Source organism: Astatotilapia calliptera, chromosome 7 (assembly GCF_900246225.1).
Source record: "Astatotilapia calliptera chromosome 7, fAstCal1.2, whole genome shotgun sequence".
Classification (NCBI taxonomy): Eukaryota; Metazoa; Chordata; class Actinopteri; order Cichliformes; family Cichlidae; genus Astatotilapia; species Astatotilapia calliptera.
In genome coordinates this window covers 26,773,583-26,789,737 of record NC_039308.1, presented here as the reverse complement: position 1 = coordinate 26,789,737, position 16,155 = coordinate 26,773,583, and the positions used below count along the sequence as shown (strand labels likewise).

The 16,155-nt window shown below is 38.9% G+C and overlaps 1 protein-coding gene across 2 annotated transcripts in view; it reads left to right on the top strand.

The window, feature by feature from the left end:
- Positions 1-1,207: 1,207 nt before the first annotated feature.
- The window catches only part of rabgap1 (RAB GTPase activating protein 1), a 77,049-nt gene continuing 62,101 nt past the window's right edge, over positions 1,208-16,155 (top strand). For both annotated transcript variants that reach the window (XM_026174139.1, XM_026174138.1), the window contains exons 1-2: positions 1,208-1,365; positions 15,567-15,802. In XM_026174139.1, the coding sequence (XP_026029924.1) occupies positions 15,650-15,802 (153 nt within the window). In that variant the 5' untranslated portion in view covers positions 1,208-1,365; positions 15,567-15,649. The remainder of the gene's footprint in view (positions 1,366-15,566; positions 15,803-16,155) is intronic.

Below are 16,155 nucleotides of genomic sequence, written 5' to 3'. Positions count from 1 at the left end.
CATTTTTAAATAGCTTAGTAGTTCACAGGATGTATATTTAAATATATTTAAGTTCTTGAACAAAATGTACTCACGTGAAATGGCACTGTTAGAATCATATGTATGATATTTTTCGATTATTTTAGAAATATTTATGTGTATGTATCTTTAACATTGCAGCTGTTGATGATTTTAATTACAGATATATTGCTCTGTAACTTGATCTATAATTGCACTCAAAATATAAAGTGCATGGAAATAGTTAAATGAAGTATAACTACATAAAACCTGAGTAAAGTACTTGCGTTAATGGTCCTATCTGTGCTCTCATCCAGTGGTGGGATTGTACTCTAGTCCAATGCATTTGGGGTGCAGGCAACTAGAGAAGGAGGACCATGTTTCAGAGGGACCATGTACAACCGATTCATCCCTTCTATACATACCCCTGGGCACCATCTACACTGAAGTACTGCAAAATTCTGGGTTTACATTTGATTAACTTGAGTGTGAACTATGGAAACAAAGACTGAAGAGACTGAAGAAGTCACTTGGATGTGTTGAAACGTTTCTCCCACTGAAAACGCTACGTCCAGATGAACAGACTCAACTTTTGGAGATATGGAAACAAAGGTTCTTCTATGTAGAAGTGCATGAATTAATACAAGAGGAGAACATATCATTATTTTATGACTGTACCAACTATTGTACTATTAAGCCAAGGAGTTATATGGTCAGCATCAGCACCACATATGTTTACAACACTAAGAAAAGGAATGAGCACTCAAAGGTAAGAACTTGGGACTTCTGTGAAACCCCAGTCTGCCTTGTCATGAAAGAATGAAACATTAGTGTTTGAAGCTGCTGAAATCCAAGAATAAAGCAACAGGAAGTCTATGTGTAGTTGCACACCCTGAATATTTCATGATTACACCTACTTTCTCACCTGACAGCAGCAACTGTATATGATATAGATATGAAATAGATAAGAAAATCTATGAAATAGATATGGAAACCTCCATCTATACCATAAAAACCTCCAGAGCCAAGCACAGACATTCACGCCACTTGCAACTGCATTTATTTTGAAAAATGGAGAACAGACTCCTACTTGGCCCAGTGTGTTTGACACTTCTCATTTAAGATGAGCCCTGACTTAAAAAACAAAACAAAACAGACTCGTGTTATCAGTCAAAGCTGCACACCAGCCAGCGCCTCCTTTCTGCATAGACTGAGGAGCAGTGACAGACGCATGCGCGGTGTGGTTGTCAGCGGGTTGGTTGGGCTTGTGTTTACAGCTCGGCTGGATGCTGTTGTCTGCTGATGTTATTTGGGAAGTGCAATGTTGTGCCAGCCGCCGTTGGAATAAAAATAAAAGTGGGAACCAAGGTAAGCTGTTTTGCACTTGCGCACGCATTTATACTCGAGGTTAAGCGTGACTGTCTCCCTGGTCAGGAGGAAATATACCTGTTTGTTGGTTGGAAGTGCCAGAGTAGCATGGCTAGCAGGCGTTAGCTATCCAGCCATAATACTGTAATGGCCTGTATGAACACTCTGTCCATCGCGGGGCCAGGCAGCGGATTTATCTTAAAGTTATTTGCAACCCATTTACCTAAGAGTTTGCATTGATTGTGTCGTGTTGACGGAAGTGTCTGGGGAAATGTTCACTGTGCGATTAAACATTTTGGTCTGACTTTGAGGCTATAACTGCTATAGCTGTATTAGCTAACGTTAGGCAGGTTGGTGAGGGCTAACTGAAGCAGTAAGTGAACACTGGAGCTAGCGAGCTTCGCACGTTTTAATCGAGAGAAATAGATTAGTGCCTGCTCAGGGACAGGTGTGGTTTAATAGGCTGACAGGTAGCAGTTTTGCCTATATCCACATGGAAATGAATGTGAATGCTAAGCATGCCAGATTGTGTGTAGATGTTGCAGTTGTCACTGTAGTGCAGAATATGGACATATATTAATACTTATCAATGCACTCATTATCAGATCGGATCGGTCCTTCCGTATGTTATGCAGTGCGATGGGGACCTCATGAATAAAAGGTCAAATAGCCAAGCATGTACTGAAGGCATATGTGATATTAATATACAAGTCAATAACTTCATAAGATCAGCAGCAGATATTAGAATTAGGCTGTCGGTGCTTTTAACGAGCCTTTCATGCTGTCATTGTTTCAAGAAGACGGAAACTTATAGTGCTATTACAAAATGCCCTGCAGGTATTTGCTGTACTGTTATAGTCACGTGCCAAGGGAATAACCAGGGAGGTTATGAAGTTCTTTCCTGGAATAACTTTATTATTATTATTTTCTAAATCATAGGCAGTCTGCCCTGCAGGACCCCTTCAACCTTTTAAACTAACTTCGCTGACCCTGATTTCAATATATCAGAATGAGTGTGTGCTGTGTTACAGCTTCCTCTATGCTCTGTTTTACACTGTTAACATTGCACATTGTCAGTTCTTTAATGAGACAAGTTGTGTCAACACAAACTGACCAGAAGTTATATGCCATATTCCTCTCACTTAATGCTGACGACTACTGTCTGTCTATCTGTCTGTGAGCTTGAACAGTTTCCATCAGTCAGCTGATTGTTCCTGTTGTATTTCCTGAAACTCCAGTATTACGAAGCAAAGCTCGTTGCATATAATGCATTCGGTGCATGCGCTCGATAAGAACAAAACAAAGCCAAAAAAAAAGATTAGACTTTATGTAAATATTTGTTCTATTAACCATCAGCAGCTATATTAGAAGAGGAGGAAAGCCAGCACATTCACAGCTATACTTTATGGAAGCATTATGTTATGCATGTGTTTTCTTCCACATTACACAGTAACATACATAATGCTGGTTTTACTACAGATGCTTATGCACAATAAAGTACTTTATTTGTCTGATAAACAGACCGCTATATGGAGATTGCTATGATTGTTAATTTATGTGGTGTTGATAATATCAGGAACCACTTCATTCATCACTTATGGTAATTAAAACTTATGTTATCTGTTTAACATTAATACTTTTGTGGCTTTAGGGACAACTTAAAAAGCTGCTGAGAGGCTAAGATTGGGCTGTGCCACTTCTCTGATATGTTATCTGGAAAATGTCTCACAGAGATTCTTTCTTTCCTGTATCAGCAAAGAAAGAAGCGACTTACTGTAAAGTGCACTTAACAATCAAAAAAGTAAACAGCGATCACAAAAAAAGTGACCAATAAACAAATACCAAACCCACTCCCCCAAATACAAACACATAAATGACATGCACAGGGGGCGATCGTGGCTCAAGAGTTGGGCGTTCGCCTTGTAATCAGAAGGTTGCCGGTTCGAGCCCCGGCTTGGACAGTCTCGGTCGTTGTGTCCTTGGGCAAGACGCTTCACCCGTTGCCTACTGGTGGTGGTCAGAGGGCCCGGTGGCGCCAGTGTCCGGCAGCCTCGCCTCTGTCAGTGCGCCCCAGGGTGGCTGTGGCTACAATGTAGCTGCCATCACCAGTGTGTGAATGTGTGTGTGAATGGGTGGATGACTGGATATGTAAAGCGCTTTGGGGTCCTTAGGGACTAGTAAAGCGCTATATAAATACAGGCCATTTACCATTTACCATGCACATAGCTCAGCTAATATAAGTATATGACATTACATTATATTATTATTAGGCCCTTACACCATAATAATAAATATCAACCACTAAAGACAATAAAGCAGAGTAAAGATGTCAAACTGAATAGATTTTAGCACCTCCCTCTATCACTACTGTTCAGATGTTTTTTTCCATATCTGGACTGAGATGCGAGTAACACCCCTCATACACACCTGTTTTTGGACAACTGATGTAGACTGAATGGCGAGGGCACCAACTGTTGTGGATTAGTGTTTCAGTGCATGTGCTGTGGGTGAGATGACTCTAATTCATACATTAGTTTCATTAGAGTTCAAAAGTTCCCGGGCGTTTGATAACGGTTTACTTTTGGGGGAAATAATGTTTCCGCCAAATAACCAACGAATTGGACAAGTCTGCATCGGCCTCAACTTTGCACAACTGGATTTTGTTGCATGTACTGCTTCTTTGGAGCTTTATGGAGTTATTAAGCTCATTTGTGTCACACTGATGGATGCATCAGGGGCAATTAAGGGTTCAGTATCGTCCCCAAAGATACTGAGCAAGTGTTTCTGTGGTTAGTGAATTACCTGCTCTTCTTCCCAAGTAACAGCTATCCTCATGTTCAGTGTTAATCAAATTTAATTAATAATTAAAAAAAATGTATAGAAAAGACCTGATTACCTTCTGGATTTTAAATGTTATGACTTGGTGGATTAGACGTATTTCCGTCCTCAGTTTATGTGGCTTCTTATTAACGGTAGGGGGAAGCAGTTTATTGGTAAATAAATGTCTGCAGACTGTTGTAAAGCTATATCTAGCTAGCTGTACTGTACCTTGTATGGATGCAGCTGATTTGTATTTGATTCTTAATCATTCAGTTGCATTAGATGAATACCCACGTTGCATGAAACACTTGTGATACTCCATTAAAATCTGTGTCATCACCTAGGTGCACACAAAAACACTGAACACAGACCGAGCAGAAACTAAAAGTGGGCTCACTCAATCATCTGGACTGTTTGTGTTGAGAAGACATTAGCCTGATATCCGCAGACAGCTGGTTAGTATTAGCTGCCCAGCAGGGACCGACTGAATAAATTAGAATCCACATACTGTTCAGTCCACTTCCACGCCCTCATACTCTGTAGCTAGAGATAGCATCTCATCAACAACCACAGGCCGAGAGCTCAGATCACTATGCAGATCTGCGCCTCTTGCAAGACAACATTGTATGCACTGCTCACGAGAGCTGTCTTCTGTGTTTTTTCCTTGATACTCAGTAAATAGAAGAGCTATTTTAAGGTTAAATACATACACACACAAACCCACCCACATTTTTAGATGTGTGATCCAAAAATAGCACTCAATGTTAAGTCACCTGAAACAGAAACTTTGGTTGCATGTTAAAAGCAGGGTTAGATCATGTCATTTCAGCTGCTCATCTTATAAGGGTTGTACCTACCTCTCTATTTTTACTCACAGACCATTTGCACACTTCTTTTGAGTTATAGATGCTGTACGCTTTATTTCTTCCTTTTTCTTTCTTGCAGCCCTGCTTTGTTTTCCTGCATCTGGGCTTTGGCTTTGATAAGAAATTGCTCAATTTTTATTGTTAATTCACTAAACGACAGAAACTTTGACATACATATTTATCACTGAGGTAGGGACAAATGCAAAAGTGAGAATTCATATTCACTTTCAGTTCCATTTTCTGTATGTTCATCACACATAACTATTGTTGCATGCATGTTAACACACATCTAAGTGTCAGCTTTACTTTAAAAGCCATACCTCTATTTTTCAGAGACAACACCACTAAGTAAGTAGCTGTGAATAGCCAGTCCATGGCTGTAGCTCAGTATTTTACAGTGAACAGGTTTGTTGCAATCAGTTCTGTGTTTGTGAAATTAAAGGCAGGCCTGCCGTATTTTATTTAGTCACGTGAGATCATTTTATTGTTGAGCGCGAGTCTTTCGAGAGCATTCATACCACTTTATTAAACCAGGGGCCTCTGACCTGCAGTGAATCTGAATGAAGATTATAATTAGATGCTCACACAGTACAAATAAAATACTGTTTATGTGTGTGTTTCTTTGATTTTGCTTTGTACTGTTACACTCCCATTGTAGTAGATGAGCTGTTCTGTCACTTTTCCTCTTTTCCTCTTTCCTCCTTTTTCCCCCCTGCTATCTCCGCCTGGCTGAAATCAGTGCTGTGAGGCGGGTTGAAAAGGACTGTGGTGCAAGCCTGAATGCTCTGCCTGTGTCTGGCTGTGTCTTCCTCTCCCTCATGAGGTGCACACAGGGCCCAGCTGGCAGCCCAGCTGGCAGCCCAGAACAGCCCGTTCAGCTGGATAGCAGTGGGAAGCAAAAAAAAAGAAAGAAGAAGCAGGCATGTGTTTCTAGTGTGTGTATTTTTACACATGGGTTAACATGGCATCCTCCTGTTTTCAACTTAAAATAAACTAAAGTGTGTGAGCCACTTTAAGGGATACACAGACCTCACCACTTTACTACTGTTATCGCTTTGTGTTGATTTATAGTTGATAAATGAGTAGACGATGTAGGTTGTAGTCCTGAAAGAAGATACTCAAAATGAACCTGGCTGCACTTTAAGGCTAAACGTGAGCTTACTTTATTTTCCTCCTTGACAGAGTAAATGTAACTTATATTGGTTTTCACATTTGTAGCATCTCATAGACATGCAGAGTATTCATGTTGAAGTCAGAGAACATTTTGGGAAACAAGCTTTGGAAGAACTATTGCTGCTTCATATCCATATGAACCTATGAAATATGCTGAACAGTTGAGTTATTGGATTCATCCAGGGTGTGGGCTCTTCTCTTCTCTTCTCTTCTCTTCTCTTCTCTTCTCTTCTCTTCTCTTCTCTTCTCTTCTCTTCTCTTCTCTTCTCTTCTCTTCAACCTGCTACTCAAAACAAAGAATCATATAGTGATGAGACATAAAAAGTCAAATTAAAGTTGACTGAACAAATTAGTTTAAATTTGCTAAAAACACTCAAGGTATTGGAAATGACCTCCAATTTAAGGCATTTTAGAACCCAGATAATTTTAATGGTCAGTATCCTGACTGACTGGCAGCGATTGTCGATCTTCTTGGAAGTGTACCAAGGCAGTGAAAAGGTTGATAAGGAACAGTGTATCTTGGCAGGAGCAGGCAGAGCTCTGTTGGTGAGGCTAGAAAGGAAACTGGGGTGACAAGGGAAGCATTATAAGTCTTTTGGAGCCTCCTGCTAGTCAAAGTATTAGGTTTGTGTGTGTGCATGCACGTGTTTCTCAGTGAGTGCCTATTTGTGTTCATAATACAGCTGTCTGTGTGTTTTGTAGGGTATGTGACATCCAGCACAAGTGGGTATTTTTAAAAATGTATTTTATGTATGTATGGGTGTATATAGTATTGACTGTTGTATGTGCTGACGAGTTTGTGGGCTTGGTTTCAGAAATAAGTTTCAGGATATGACTTATAATATCCAGCTTATGACTTGTAATGGGCAAGTGTTTAGCCAGTGAGCATGCAGTTTCATAAATCCACCTCTCACTTCTCACATCCAGTTTCAAAATGCTAAGATGAGCAATGGGAAATCGCTTCACAATGGGACTTCAGAAATCAGCGAGTGATGGCACTATAGCTATCCCTAAAGTTTATTTTAGCCATCTTTCCAAAAGTAGTTAAACAATTTGGAAAAAAAATATAAACAGTTAAAACAGGAATAAAGATCTGGACGAATGAAATATGTTGCTGTATGTGAAAAAGTAATTGTCCCTGTCCTGATTTCTTAGGTTTTGCCTGTTTTTACAACACTTGAATATTTCAGATCATTGAAAAGAGTTTAATGTTAGTCTAAGATAACCCATAAAAATTATTTAAAAAAAAAAAAAAATTAATTTAATAAGAGGAAACGGCCACCCAAACCTTTCTGGCCCTTTCTCAAATCTTTCAGCCCTGGTTGCTACCAGACCTGCTGGATCAGTTAAATAGAACCTGTCTGACAATGTAAGGTAGGCTCATAGAATGCTCTCAGTCATTGACATCTGAGCGTTCTTAGGTGTCCAAAAAACAACACAAAGGCTCATCTCACCTTTGCCTCACCATAATGATCCCCAAGACTTTTGGGGAAATTTCTGTGGATTGACAGTCAAAAGTTGGACTTTTTTGGAAGATTTGAATCCCACTGCAACTTGTAACAAACTAACACAGCATTTCATAAAAAGAACATCATATCAGCAAACATGGTAGTAGAAGTGTGATGGTCTGGGGCTGCTGTGTTGCTTCAGGGCCTGGGTGACTTGGCATAATTAATGGATCCATGAATGCTGCTCTTTACCAGAAAATCCTGAAGGAGAATGTCTGGCCATCAGTTTATCCCCTGAAGCTCAAGTGCTTTAGGATTATACAGCTTTACAGTAATTCTGAACATACGAGCAAGGCCACCTCTGAATGGTTAAAATAAAATGTATTTTGTTTATTTATTTATTCAAACATAGGTTCATTTAAAAACTGTATTTTGTTAGATCTGAAACATTTAAATGCAACAAAACACTAAGAAAGCAAGAAAGGGGCAAGTACTTCTTCATGCCACTGTAATTTAATATTATTTTACCTGTTTGCTTTAATATGCACTACTTTCGAATTATGCTAGGCACTTTTGCTCTTTCTCTCTCTCTCACTCTCACACTCACACACACACACACACACACACACACACACACACACACACACACACACACACACACACACACACACACACACACACACACACACACACACAAGCCAACTGTGCTAAAAATGGACAGCAGCTGTCTTTGAGCCAAGAGTAGTGTAAACATCTGCAAAGTATCCTCAAGACTGAAAGCCTGCAGGGATGAAAGAGACTGGGGATTGATGCAAAGGACCGTGTCTGAATGCTACTGAGTCTGATGCTTAGTTTTCTTTTGGACTGGTATTTGCTTTACTTTGTCAGATATTCTCTTCAATTAATATTATTTCATATGGAACAAGACAGTTGCCAGACCAAACATCCAAGAGCACAAAATGAGAGTAAACCGTCATATCGCAGAAACCAGTATAGATTTGGCTTATTAATAGCTACAGTTAGTAGTTACAGTTAATTAGTCTTATTGAGGTGTCTATAAAGTATACTGGGATTAGAAAATCACCAAACTATGTATGAAATAACAGCAATGACAATGTTTTAAAATGATCTGCTCAGCAAAGCTATCAGCAGAGTAAATAAGCTGCCAAAGAAGCACAGTCCATAGACACGCATGCAACCGTGTTGTCTGTTGCAACATAAGTAACAACGCCCATGCAGAATGAGAGTTATCATTAAATATTCTCAGTATATACTAGTTTTAACGATATATTTGTGTTACTTTGTACCTACATTGTACACAGTGTATCAAATTATTGTTGCACAACTAACCTGTAAGGTAGGGTCTAAGCAAGTTGTGGTGTGTTCGTCCATTTGCTTTATAGTGTTTATGCTAGTGTGGGATGTTAAAGTAGCACTGCATATTTTTGTTGGTCATTAATATTCAGAAAAGACAGAATAGATTATAACAGGTATGCATGGGAGCACCTTTTTTGATTAGAAAGTGAAACAGGTGGAGAAGGTAAATAGAGGTGTGTGTGTGTAATTTGTGTGCACAGTCCCTCATTACAAAGTGGGTGAAACATAGTTTCTAACTCCTTGGCATTAATTATGATATTTAACCAGTAAAGGTTAGCATAATTGGCTGTCAGCTGAATGGTCTTTGTGTTATGATTGTGTTATAGCTCATTCAGACTAGAGTCGAAATAAGACAACCTTCTTGCAACCAGGAAAGGTCAAAGGTTGCCTGGTGATTGTGTTTAACTTTGTCATATTTGGCAACTGATTGCAAGTAGTTGCAGCTACCAACTGGTTGCCAAGAAGTTGGCCATGCTGATTTTTTTTTTTTTTTTTTTGCTTTTCATACACATGAAACATAACAAATGTTAAATAAATCTATTTATATGTGGTTATTTATAATTCTTTACTAGGAAAATATGACAATTCAGTTTAAACATGATCTTGCTTTATTGCCACAACAGGTCGCACATTACTTGTTTTACCCGACTCTGCTCAGATCAGCGGGTTGTTGTGTTTGTGCCTTTCCAAATAGATGTTGCCAACAGGGAAGTTGGCACACTAGTTCTAGCCTCACTTGATAATTGTACCTTGTTTTGCAACACAAATTTAAGAAGAAAAAAGCATAAGAAACAAAAAAAAAACCCCAGAATATTTAGAGGAGTAATCAGATTTTAATTTCCTCAGAGTGGTTTGAAATGATAAAGAGAGCACTTTAATTTATATAGTGCCAATTCACAACAGGTGTGCCCTCAAGGTGCTTTTAAATTGTAGGGTAAAGACCTATAACATAAAAAAAATCTCAATCAGATGGCTCTTTATGAGCAAAGACTTGGCAACAGTGGGAAGGAAAATCTCTCTTTTAACAGGAAGGATCCTGTGGCAGAACCAAACTCTCACAAGGGCAGTCTGCCCCGACCAGGTGGGGGTTAGGAGAAACAAAGGCAAGTAGAGGGAAACGGGGCAAAATACACATGCGAGAGAACCAGTTTAAAATTATTTACTATATGAATGAATAAATGCACTAGTGCTGTATAATTATATCGAGAGTGAAAAAGACTTTAATGAAGAATAAACACTTAGTCCACCAGGGGAAACCCACAGCTGTCTAAGCATATTGCAGCATAACTAAGGGATAGTTCAGAGTCACCTGATGCAGTCCTAATTATAAGCTTATCAAAAAGGAAAGGTTTGAGCCTACTCTTGAAAGTAGAGATAGTGTCTGTCTCCCAAATCCAAACTGGTAGTTCTGCCTTCCATTCTGCCTTTAGAAACTCTAGCAACCACAAGTAAGATCCTGAGATCCAAGAGCTCTGTTGGGACAATATGATACTATGAGGTCTTTAAGGACACGGGGTCTGATTACTCAAGACCTTGTAAGGGAGAAGAAAGATTCTAATTTCAGTTCTGGATTAAACGGGTAAAAAGAAGATAATATGGTAGAAACATGCTCTCTTTCTTGTCCTGTTTGTACTGTCGTTGTAGCATTTTTGCAACCTGAAAATAATGCATTACAATAGTTCAGCCTAGAAGTGATAAATGTATCAGTTAGTATTTCAGCATCACTTTGAGACAGGATGTTTCTAGAATTAGTGATATTGCACAAATGTGAGCAGTGCTACAAATCCATGTAATACTCACATTGAAAGGCACATCCTGGTCATGATTCCAAGATTCCTCTAAGTGTTACTGGAGGCCAATGGCAATGTCATCCAATGTAAGCATCTGTTGAGATGCTGTGTTTCTAAGATTTTTAGGACCGAGTACAATAACCTCAGTTTTGTACGAGTTTTGAGGCAGAATATTAGAGGTCATCTAGGCATTTGTCCTTACAGTTTTTTACAGACGCTAGGACACATTTCTCAATACTTAGGTCCTTTTGCAAAACTCCTCACACAGTGAGCACAACAGAAGTCTATGTGGGCTAAACTGAGGACCAGTTATCATTGTTTTGGCACAAAATGCATTCAATGACTACATCTCTCAAATTTCATGAATTATTTTCTCACTCAGACACAACAACTGCCAAAAATCTTTGTACATACAGGACATTTTGCATGTACTTACATACTGTTTTCAAAACTGTTAAACGTATGGCCAAAACAATAACACAATGCAAAACTTAAAAAGACAGCAAAATCCAACAGCAATATTTTAGTGAAACATATTTTAAATCTAAAAATGCAGTTTAACCAGCCACAGCTGATTCTCATTGTAGATGAACATCTACACAGGTGTTACTCCTTCAATTTTTCAACTCCTTCAATTCTGGCATGCCAGAAGATTATTTCCTAGGTGTGTTGGCCTAGATGACATAAGATGTGATGTGGATGAGAACCTGTGGCCAAATGGAGAAGACCGAGTAGAATAGCATTACTATTGTATGTGTATCAGTGGATGGTGTGTATACAAATTCTTGTATTTTGGGATTACTTAGTGCAAAAAACTAAAAATACATAAACAAATATTAATGAATTCTGCATGATGTCTGATTCATTCCAGTAACATATATTGAAATTATAAACAGAGATGTGTCCTTGTTTTACACAAGAAAACACTGTGTAATGCTACATGTTGTTAGTGTTTTTTAGGTCATTGTTTTGTGGGTGACAAAGTGTGTTTGTCGGCTGTCAACCTTTGCTAGTGTTCTGGAAGAATGAGTTTATTTGAGACCTGAATAAAGTCTTTTGGTAGTTGTAGTGCATTTTGAATGTGAAATGAACTGCTTTGCCAAGCTGAAGGTCAGTTAGGAGAATTGTGTGAAGAGTTTTGCAAAAGTGACCTAAGTATTGAGAAATGTGTCCTAGCGGCTGTAAAAAACTGTAAGAGATTCTGTAACAAACCACGGCAGACCCGGCAACGCATCCATACGCTTTTCAGCATTTTTTATCGACTCTCGGTTGCTGTTCACAGTCACACGCACACACAGCTGCAGCTTTCCAGCTCGCAGCTGAACACACTGACAACAACCAAACCAGGACCACACTAACACCGTTGGGGAACGCTGGTGGCAGTGGCGGCGGTGCCGGCCAGGACCAGGCCCGAGCGGCCAGATTCTTCCTGCAGGCGGCGTGATGCCACCACCTGTTCCCACTGTGTGTCCACCACTTCGGCCACCATTCGGGCCAGCTCATCCACTTGCTGGCCTGGTTGTGGGTCCGTCATGCCTCCCATCCTGGGTTTCGGCACTACTGTGACAAACCACGGCAGACCCGACGAGACATACATGCTTTCCAGCATTCTTTATTGACTCTCGATTGCTGTCCACAGTCACACACACACACTGCTGCAGCTTTCCAGCTTGCAGCTGAACACACTAACAACCAAACACAGGACCCTACACCAATTTTAAGCTGGTGAGGCAGGATTGTGATGCCGTGCAGGTGTGTCCGCCTTCCCTGCCGTGGCACTGCCGACTACACTCCGCCACACATGCCTTTACACATGCCTGACATCATCTGCATAGCTGTGAAAATGTTCCTTCGAATGATACTGCCTAAGAGAAGCTCTTAAAAAGTATTGGTCCCAGCACAGAGACCTGTGGAACTCCATAATTAACCTATACAATTAACCTATTGTTGTTAATTATTAGAGGTGGGAATCACCATACAACTCACGATACGATATTATCACAATACTTAATGCACGATACGATATTATTGCAATTTTTAAAAATATTTTGCGATATTCAAATTCTGTACATAAAGGTAAACTTTATCAATATTCATTTTATCTAATATCAAAGTCTTACACTCAGTCTTTCTCTCATTTCAGTCAGTTTTATTGTTGACAAACTGAACTGTTTGTATTACAGTCTAGTCCAACTTAACTGAATGCAACCATCTGGTACAATTATAGCTATTCTGAACTATGCAATTTATGAAAACTATGCAGCCCCTTCAGCAACTGAAGAATTTGAAAGTAAATTAAAACAAAATATAATTTTACATTAAATAAAAAAAGTTTTGAACTTAATTAAAATAAAACATGTCTTAAATTAAAATAAGTAAACTGTCATGTTTATTGCTGCCAAAAAACAAGTTAAACACATTTGGACAGTGAAGAAATGTCAGGATTCTTGCTCAGAAAAAGGAGCTGATCAACATGCTCTGAAGTCAGAGCGTGTTCCAGTCCACAAAAAATGGTTTGTAACAAAATATCGATTTCTGCTGTCCCTGTATCGATACATTATTAGCAAACAAAATATTACCATACTACACAGTATCGATTTTTTCCCCCACCCCTATTAATTATGGAGTCTGAATTATTGTGTACTGTGAGAATATGACTCAAACCACTGTAGCGCAGTATCTTTAATACCGAATCTCTGTAATAAAGTATTGTGGTCTACAGTATCGAGTCCTTCACTAATGTTGCTTGTGTACTGTGATGATCTCTGAAACCTGAAATTCTTAAAATCAACCATTCATCTACAGGTGATCAGTTAGCTGCTTACAACTACTCTTTCAAGAATTTTTGAAAGAAAAGGAACACTGAAGATTATCCTATAATTAGCTAAGACAGCTGGGTCAACTAGAGGCTTTTTAAGTAATGGTTTAATTACTGCCACATTAAAGGCCTGTGGTACATAACCCGCGAATAAAGATAAAGATAATAAAGTGAATACGGTTGATGGTTTTGAGGAAGTATTTACTGAAGCTAACTTTGAAAGATCAATTGGAGAGTTAAAGTTTAAAATAAATAAGAGCAGTTTTATAGGTGCTGTACATAATGATACATCTGTGGGACTGCTGTGAAAAATTTTCTTCTCTAATGGTGAAAATTTTAATTGTGAAGAAATTCATGAAGTCATTACTAATTAAGTTCAACAAAGCTCGGACTCTTTCTCAGCCTGGCTAGAGTGCTGAAAGGAAACCTGAGGTTATTCCTGTTTTCTTCTAATAGTAAGTGAATTAATGTTGCATCTTTACAAGGGACTTTTTTTTAAAAAATAGAGCGACAAATTATTTTTCCAAGTCAAATAAAGGTGAAACGCTAGTATGGGCAGAAATCTGTGCCATCAGAAACTGAATTTGAATAAGTTAAATTGCTCGGATTGAATCTGAATTGTAACTTGAATAAATGCTTTTACAAACTGAATATGAATTAGCCTAATTTGAAATTCAATTTATTGGTTTGAAAATGATCATCACTGAATTGAAATTGAATTTTATATTTTGAAAATGAATTCATTTGCTTTGAAACCGTAGTTTATCCTTTAAAAATTTAGCGAGAGCCACAGTATCCAGAGACGTACACCGAGAGGATAAACCTTAAGCTGTCAATAATAAATTGCAGCCTAAAAATAACAATCATATCACCAGCAAAATCACGTAACCTCTAATATAGACGTTTATTTTGGGTCAGTGTGACTGTGTTTGTGTTATCTCTAATAATCCAGATTGACCTTTTGTCCTGATACTTTCTCATTGTTAAACCTGCTTGCTTTGGGTGGGTTTTTTTCCCCAAAGCAAGAAGGGCAAGGGCAAAGGTGGACACTGAGAAAAATAGATTGCAGGGTGAGTGATGAGGCAAAAAGAGAAGTGAAAGAGGGAAAGGGAGGAGCAGCGAGAGGAAACGGCCAGAAATGCTTATGGGTGTTTCCTGCCACCTCTCTTGTTTAGAAGTTACCTCATGCCTCAATACTAATAATAGAGCTTTGCCTGGATTTCCCTACCTTAATGCTAATTCTTATCTCAGTGTGAACTACACAGTGGCATCCCACAGTCGTAATTTACCAGCAGAGTCAAAAGTTGTTATTTGCAGTTGTGGTGGCTGGTTGGTGTTGCAGGGATGCATTTAGGAGTGCATGTACTGCAGTTAGATTATTTAGTGTGTGCTTTTACATTGTTCAATGTATTTTTGTGAACTTGTGATTCATTAGTGTGAAACCACAGCTGAGACTTTGTAGATGGAACATGGGTCAAATAGATGGTTGTAAAAAGTTGTCTTTTTCCTTACTTCCTCACTGTCATTCGCATCACCATAGCTTTGCAATGCATGTAAAATCAAGCTGTTTTTGCAAACTAGTCTACTTTATTCTTCTGAAGCATATAAAATTGCTTTAAATGACCCACAGATGCTTTTTCTTTGATTTTTCTGGTTTCATTGCTTCATCATTTTATTCTCTTGTCTATCACCTTCACTTGAACTAAGCTTCGTTTTGCGCTCTTTTGTTTTTTTTGCCTTTCTCTGGGTAATGACCTCTTTTTTTGGGGTGTTCAAAAGACCTCTAAAAGTGAATCACAAGTACTTTCACCATTTTTAGAGCCACTTGCCTTTCTATAAGATGCTTTTCATGGATCTCATCTCATCATGACTGTTTTCTGCTTCTTTCTTTTTATTTATTTTTTTCTAGGGGATTTTGCTCATCATCTCCCACCACTTCCGCCTTCCGTCTTCCATTCATGAGCAGCGTGGCTGAATTTAACAGCGGCAGCCATGGATGACAAGGGCTCGGTGGGGAAGATTAGCGTGTCTTCAGACTCAGTGTCCACTCTCAACAGTGAGGACTTTGTCCTTGTGTCCCGGCTGGGGGACGAGACACCCTCCTCTACTAATAATGGTAGTGATGACGAAAAGACAGGACTGAAGGTAAGGTTGGCTGGGTGTAGGTACGGATGGAAGTGCAAGGTAGAAAAGGGGGACTTGTTGGAGATTAGGTGCACTAATAGTCACTTAGGCACAATGGCATAAGGGTCTTCCCATTAAAAAACTTCCATGAAAAGCCTTCCACCTGACACCCCAGGAATCAGCTTTTTTTTTTTTTTTTTTTTTAAGATAAATTTACAATTTTACATAAGTAGTTGCAAGTTTACTTTCATATTTCTAACATTTATTACAAGTTAGAGGGTCTCAAAGTGGTTAGAGGGGTTCAAAAAAAATTTAATGCATGTTTTTTCCAGCATTTGAGCATCAAGATGACGGAGTATGTTGTAGTTTCAACA